At 47.1% G+C, this 7,826-nt stretch overlaps 1 protein-coding gene across 1 annotated transcript; it reads right to left on the bottom strand.

Annotated features, from left to right (window-relative positions):
- Positions 1–604: 604 nt before the first annotated feature.
- LOC311372812 (signal transducer and activator of transcription 5B-like) lies at positions 605–7,820 on the bottom strand (the record flags this gene model as incomplete). The annotated part of the gene is made up of 6 exons (XM_084489768.1): positions 7,745–7,820; positions 6,852–6,974; positions 3,036–3,128; positions 2,258–2,458; positions 1,066–1,160; positions 605–767 (listed from the first exon to the last, which is right to left on the bottom strand). Coding segments are annotated over exons 1-6 (726 nt in total), but the record flags the coding sequence as incomplete, so codon positions are not given.
- Between the last annotated feature and the right edge of the window lie 6 nt (positions 7,821–7,826).

Below are 7,826 nucleotides of genomic sequence, written 5' to 3'. Positions count from 1 at the left end.
ACACACACACACACACACACACACACACACACACACATGGAGACACACACACACACACACATGGACACACACACACACACACACACACACACACATGGATACACACACATGGACACACACACATGGACACACACACATGGACACACAAACACGGAGTCACACACACACACACACACACACACACACACACACACACACACACACACACACACACACACACACACACACACACACACACACACACAGAGTCAATCCAAGAGAGCAATCTATGCGCTCAAAGCCAGGGAGTTGAATAGGTTCATAGTGGGAATGTGCCCAGGGCCGTCCGTAAGGTGTGTGCGTCAGGTGGCCCGGCTGGAGGGGACTCAGCGCGTACGTATGTGTGTCTGTCCGCTAGTGAGAGAAACAAAGAAAGACAGAGAGAAAGGGAGTGCAACAGGGAAAGTGTGTGTGTGTGTGTGTGTGTGTGTGTTTTAATGTGTGTGTGTGATTGTGTGTGTGTGTGTGTGTGTGTGTCCATGTGTGTGTGTGTGTGTGTGTGTGTTAATGTGTGATTGTGTGTGTGATTGTGTGTGTGATTGTGTGTGTGTGTGTGTGTGTGATTGTGTGTGTGAGTGCGTATACCTGCTTTGTTGGGGTTCTCTGCCACCCAGGCGATGGTGATCCCGCCTATCTCCGAGTCGCTGAAGCGCAGCAGGAAGGTCCCGTTGGGCTTGGACAGCAGCATGTCCTGAGCCTGCTGTTTGTTCACAAAGCCCAGGATCGCTCTGCAGGAGAGCCAGAGCGACAGCGTGCACGAGAGAGAGAGAGAGAGAGAGAGTCAGAGTGTGTGTGTGTGTGCGCGAGAGAGAGAGCGTTTAAAGAGAGAAAGCTCTTAGCACCGACTACTGACTTGGAGGTAAATCTCCAGTTAGAAAGGTTGCCATGGGAAAAAATTACAGAGTCATTATGTGTGGGGAAAGAACTATGGCAGGATGAATCGGCTGAGCACAACACAAGACACGTGACTGAAGACCACCGCTTTCCGTCGAGGCAGGACCAGCCACCGACCACGTTTTCTCTTACCCGTCATTCCAGTGGGGCTTGAGGTGTTTTTTCGTGAGCTCCATGACTCCGTCGAACCACTGCCAGAACGTAAAGTTCCTGTTAGGCAGGCTCTCCTGTTCGAAAAGCACAACGTTTGATAGTTAGCTTTGCACCCACAGCACCTACCCCCACCCCTGCCCCCATTTCTTCAGTAATGTACCATTTGCAGTATCCACTCCACAACAAGGTGCAATCCAAATATGGATGTGCACGTATCTAATGTGTGTGTGTGTGTTTGTCTGTGTGTGTGTGTGTGTGTGTGTGTGTGTTTGTCTATTCTTTATTAAGAGAAAGGTTTCTCTTCATGAAACACAATGGTGACTTGCGTAGGGTGAAAGCGAGGGGGAAGGGTATAACCCGAGGGACAGAGAAAGAGAGCGATAATTGTGTGTTCTTGCACATGTGAGTGTGTGTATGCGCGCGTGCGTGTGTGTGTGTGTGAGCTGTTGCGCATATGTCCATGTGCATGAGTCAGTATACCAACGGAAATGTGATGTTCCTGTAATCTAATGAGACGGATGCTGTGTGTGTGTGTGTGTGTGTGTGTGTCTGTGTGAGTGTGTGTGTGGAAAACGGCAGTGTGTTTTTTTGCCTTCGCCAGCTGCTTTATGCCCGCGGCTCAATTAGGCTTTCAGCACCTGGACAAACACGGCCTTAAAGCCTTTTAGATCACGGCCTGCCCTTCAAGTGGACATGCACTTCATATGCAACATATAGTTTTTTGTTTTCCGTTTTTTTCAGCGTGAAGCGACACGATCAGTCAACAAGGAACTGGAATGAATGGGGCCTGTTGTTTGTGCTTAATGATAAAAAAAATTTAAAAAAAGATCTGCGCAATCTCTGAGCAATCTACAGCCATTGTCCCTTTCGGTTAAGTAGAGGGGTTTTGTGCAGTGTGTCTGTGCGCTCTCGCTGGAGGTCAAGAGATTCGTGTGAGGTTTTCGCGTGCCCCAGACGACGGCGTTTATCGAGCACACACACGTACTCGATACTGAGTTTCAACGCAGCTGACGCTTTCATCTGAAGCAGCCGGGCGCTAAGGGCCTGATCGAAAACCACACACCCCCTTTGTGCCGCTGCACTAGCTTTGCTCCTTGAGCAATACACCACAACACAGGGAGTGAGAGACAACAGAAGGTTTGGAGGGTTTTGGAAGAGGTTTGATGCAGACCCTGTTGAACTGCGACCAGGTCATGGTCATGTTCCGGCAGTCGGACTCCGGGCTGCTGGAGAAGGCCTTGGTGGCCAGGAACAGCAGGTTCTCGTCGGACAGGCCACGCTTGCTCTGCACCTCCGCCTTGTACTTCATGTTAAGGGCCTCGCAGAGCTGGGGCCACAGCACCTTGTCTGGCACCAGGAAGGGGACCCGGCCCTGTTTGCAAAGTGAAATGGTAAATGGTAAATGGACTGCGTTTATATAGCGCTTTTCTAACCAGTTGCGACCCAAAGCGTTTTAAAACTTAAAAAATCCCACATTCATGCACACATTCACGGCGGAGTCCAACCACGCAAGGAGACAACCAGCTCGTCGGGAGCAGTTAGGGTTAGGTGCCTTGCTCAGTGGCACCTCGACACTCCGCTAGGAGGAGCCGGGGATCGAACCAGAAACCTTCCGGGTACCAGCCAGCCCGGTCTACCTCCTGAGCTATTTACCGGCCATGAGTACACATAGTCTAATCAAACAAAGTCAAATAGAGAGCAGTTATTGGAAAGCGTCCGAAAGGGTAATATTACATGAAGTGATTCTGGAACAAGTTCAGACTATCTGCACATGGGCAGAATGTGCGTGTGTATACGTTTGCACGCACCCGTACAAACTCGGAACAAGAGGGCATAGACAGACGGATATGGACGATGACAGACAGACAGACAGACAGACAGACAGAGAGGGAGAGAGAGAGAGAGCAAGAGAGGCATGTATATTCATAGAAGAAGAGAAACATTCTCACCGGTTCGGCAAAAGCATTATCCCACAGCACTGTTGCCGTGGCGTTGTTGTCCTGGCTGCCGTGTACAATCACCACTACTGGAAGAGATAATGTCTGTTCGAGGAGAGAGGGGGAAAGGCCATTATTGACACAATACTCCAACAATTTGTTTAACGTTTACATACTAGGGTTCAATCCCAGGAAACGGGATTCCCACGAATACACGTTCAGAAGGTTTCCCGAGAAAATTAGTCAAGGGATGTTTTTTGGAACATACTGGAAGAGGCATGTGTTAAGGGAAAATGTAGGTCACATGCAGGGCCGCCGCAGCCCATACGCAGAGTACGCAGAACGCGTAGGGCCCCAAGTACCTCGTTTTTTTTCTTAATTGTATTGTATTGTATCTATCACTCATTAAAACATATCTACGGTCAACAATGGGACAAGAACGCTTTAAGGGTGTCTTATGATGAGAGATGCGATTTTGCTGCCAGGAAAAGTCATGGTGCACCTTTGTTAGGCCTCTTGCAGCTGCTGAGAATGTACACGCGATTTAGTATTGCACACGATCCAAAAGCTACAGTGCTGCATAGTGTAGGAAAAATATTTTGATTAGGACAATACTGCACTTTGAGGTAGTTTATTGGGTGTGTGAAAAATAGTTGTGTGTGTGTGTGTTTGTTTGTTTTGATGACTTCCTTTTATACCTTATTCACGTACATAATTATTTCCGTTCATCTTTGACAGCATGCAGATGTTATTATATTGTAATGCTGCTGTTAAGTTTTATATATTACTTATATATTACTTTATATATTTCTGATGGTGCTGCTGTTGAGGCTGTTATTATGATACTCTAGGAGGACGTGTTTTGTGTGTGTGTGTGTGTGTGCGTGTGTGTTTTGGGTGGGGGGGCCTCCCTGACCAATTTATGACCAATTATGCTTATAGGGCCACCAGAAGCTTCGCAGCGTCCCTGGTCACATGTCTCTTACAGCATATGCGACTGCTTTGTAGGAGTGTGCCGTTGGTGCGAGAGCACAGTTTGAATTTGCTCAGTGAGTCACTCTCGGAACGAGCAATATATACAACTCCCTGATTCCCCCGGATCTGAACATTAACCAATCACAACGGTGTATACATAGGCGTCAGTTACGCTGGGGACGCTGGGGACGAGTATCCACCAGTTTTCGTCAAGATTCATTTTGTACCCACCACTTAAAAAGACAAAAAACTTGAGCTTAATTATTACAGATTATTACACGGCTCTTCTCAGTGCTGTGGTATGCGCTGTTCACTTGCATGGTCCTTCCCGACTTCCAGCGGTGAATTATTTTTCGATAGTTGACCGTTACAATGAGCATATAATAAGCATATAATGACCGCTGTCAAGGAAAGTGGCTCTGATTCACGTCTCTCGTATCGCTCCGCAAGTAGTCCGGTAACTTATCAACCCCAGCGTATTTGGTTGCTAAGCAACGTCAAGGTCTCTGGCGGACTATTTCTCTGCTGATCAACACTACGAATGCTGGTAACAAATGAATTGTAAAAAGACACACCGTGTGAAGTTATTTTTTCGTTTTGGCAAGTAGCCGTGTAATAAGTGGGATAATGTATAGAACGTCGCTCGTCATTATCTAGAACAAGCCCCTTCAGGGCAAGACACCTTCGCTTCGTAATAATAATGACCGGCGTTCTATACATTATCCCTTACTTATTTTTGTATGAGCTGCCAGCCTGGCTTGGACAATGAATGAGGTATTAATACCGATACTCTTTGGCTGGGATGCAATGATGAGGCATCAGACAATCAAGTCATTTTAGCCTGAACACATACGTATAAAGCACCAGAGCAGGTCGGTAGTACCATGGACATACAGAGCGATAACCTGTAGAACTAAATGGATGTGGCAGGCAACACCACGGGATGCAGCTGCAGACCACTGCCACTTAAATAAAGGTAAGACGCGATATTTATTGCTTAAGATTTGCTGGTGCTGTGGGGAGGTCTTTTGTGTTTTTTTGCACTCAAGTGTGTTTTAACTCTTGCAATTGATGTTAGCCATAGCCACCAAGTAGCCTAACTTATCCACGGTTTGCGTTCATACAGTGTTGGGTATAGTGGAGATGACGATAGTCGAGTAATCAGTGGAATAACTGTGGTGGGGAGTGCATGAGTTTTGGTCAGAATGCCTGATGTAGATTGGATGGATGCGTGTTGTGAATTGAGAACAGCCAGCTCATGTGATACAGCGTTCAGCTGTGCAACAAATATTTTTTACTTTTTCAATCTTTTTCGACATTTGTAGTGCTGTGTGTAGCCACACGTTTGCCCCTTTACAACTTAAACACGTAGTTAATTTGCTTTCCTAGCTCCTCTTTGTTTGTGTTGGTAGCTTAGTCACGTCACGTTGTCAACATTGGGTACATGGAGCACAACATAGTGGGTCATAGCGTCCAATGCTTTTTGGAAACGCTTTCTTCATAAAACATGTCCGTTTTTTGTATACATTTTATTCATTAGTAAGCTACATGGGTACGCCGTCTTTCAGAACCTTTCATTACCTGATTAAAGAGAAAAAAAAGAGTGCATCCTCATTATACCGAGCGCTTCTGAAAATGCACTTTCGAATGCGTCTCTGTCCCCAGCACATTTCAAACCAAACTGACGCCCATGGGTGTATATGATATAGGCGGGCCAAAAGCGTTGCTGTTTTACCGATCGGATACGGCAAGAGTCTTATCTATTGGTTAGCTCCGCTGGTCTGGATACGTCACCCCTTGTATTCTTCTGATTGGTCGTAGTCTTATCCAATTGCGTGCAGTGATATTTTCAAATGCATGCTTGGTTCCGCCCCTCGAGTTGGGCCATTTTCATTACTCGTTGCCAGACCCTACAGCTTTCTAGACGTGGGTCTGGATTTCCAGGCTAGGATTACGTGCTCTTCCCAGGAAAAAAAACATAACTTTTTTCGGCGAAAATAGGAATCCCTATGCATAAGCTTTTTGTGATTAGGTAGAAAATGTACAATGCAGATCAGAAACTTAATCAGATTAATCTGTGCCGACCTTCATCCAAGCAAAGCACTCTGCACACATAAATAGGTACATTCAAGTCACCTATATACAGTATATTTAAGCAATAGATCACGACGAGGTTGTGGTATGTGCTGATTATACCACAGTTAAGGGGCGTTGTCCGTCCCGACGAGCAGCGGACCCTTAACTGTGGTATAATCAACGAATGGCGAAATGAAAGTCATAGACACCCTCAACTTTGAAAAAGCGAGAAAGTCAGAAAAGCTTTTTTTTTTTAACGAATACAAAAAAGTAGTCCCTCCTGGCTGCCTGCAAAGTGTACGGCGGTTGCTATGCAACGCACTGTAGCGTCCTTACAGAAAGAAGGCTAGAGACAGTAGCTCGGTTCACCGGCAATTTAGCCTACTGTCGAGTTCACTCACCGTGTGCCTATTGCTTTACAACATTTCCACCCTCTCCAGCAATCAACATGTTTTTAGGCTTCAGTGAACTATGCTATTGCTTTTATATATAAATAAACAACAGTTCAAGTTAGGCGCGGAGTGATACTGAACTCCGTAAACTGAACGGGCGTCATAGCTGTGTGTATACGCTCAATATACAACAGTTGGGAACCAAACAGATCGCTTGATTTAAGCCACCCGTTTTATAAATATATATATATATATATATATATATATATATACAGGGGTGCACATAACTGGTAACAGTGTGCGCGGTAAGACGTAGGCGGACTCAGCCTTTGAGAGAGAAGGCATGCCTCTCATCGGCGTACCACGCCGGCACGCCTTCCTTTACCTTGACTTGAAACACGAGCTCGTTCCCCGCCACGCTGAACTGGGACTCAAACAGGATGGTGAACTTCTCCTCTGTGACGGACTCGGCCCCGCGCCGGTCGGACCGCTTGATCCTCTTTAAAGACTAGAACACAAAACACAAAGCAAACGCAAAACGTGTCTTTGTGTTAAACAAGGTCGTCGCTTTTCCCCCTCTGGCTTTTCCTCTGCCAGGTGGGATCCACCCCGTGGGTTCACCGGCGCCGGGTGTCAGGAGGTGGAGGTGCGTGAGGTGACCGTCAGCACAGCGCTTTGGCCTCCTCTAGGAGCCCGGTCGGAGTGACCCTGGGCGTTCGGTACTGGGCCATTTGGCCGGGGGTCAGGGGGCTTGGCCGTAGGGTTACCAGTCAGGGCCTTCTCCTGTGGTTCCCCTTCCTCCCCTGGCTCATCTGGCCTCCAGTCTGAACCCCCTTCCTGGCCGCTTGGCAGCAGGGTTGAGGTGTGAGTTACACCGACACAGTATCTTGTATCTTTTGTACGGTGTCCTTGAGTGCCAAGAAAGGCGCCTTCAAATTACATTTATTATTATTATTATTATTATTATTATTATTATTATCTTCCAGATCAACTAATGTACCTTTCAAATCAGGAGGAGCACATGGACAATACAAGGCAACGCTATATCCAACGCCACATGTTTCCCTCAGCATGCGTCTCGTGCCATTATTCTGTTTGCCGACACACGACTCATTCATAGATAGATCGACAAAACTTTGTTTGTTGCAACAGCCCAGCAACCCCATCTGGCGCTAGCTTTCGTTTTTGGGTTGATCTCGTCCACGGGCTGGCTACCAGGTCACAGCAGCAGCAGCGGCGGTAGAGGGAGGCCTGCGTTTGAAGGCTAACAATGCTCACCATATTTCTGAAGTGCGCACTGAGTGTTCCCGTGGTCTGGTGGTACTCCATCACACAGTTGTTGTTGAGGATCTCCCCGCTG

This window comes from Micromesistius poutassou (genome assembly GCF_964030765.1).
Source record: "Micromesistius poutassou genome assembly, contig: SCAFFOLD_1889, whole genome shotgun sequence".
NCBI lineage: Eukaryota > Metazoa > Chordata > Actinopteri > Gadiformes > Gadidae > Micromesistius > Micromesistius poutassou.
Note: the sequence above shows the minus strand (reverse complement) of the source record. Positions and strands in the feature narration are given on the sequence as shown.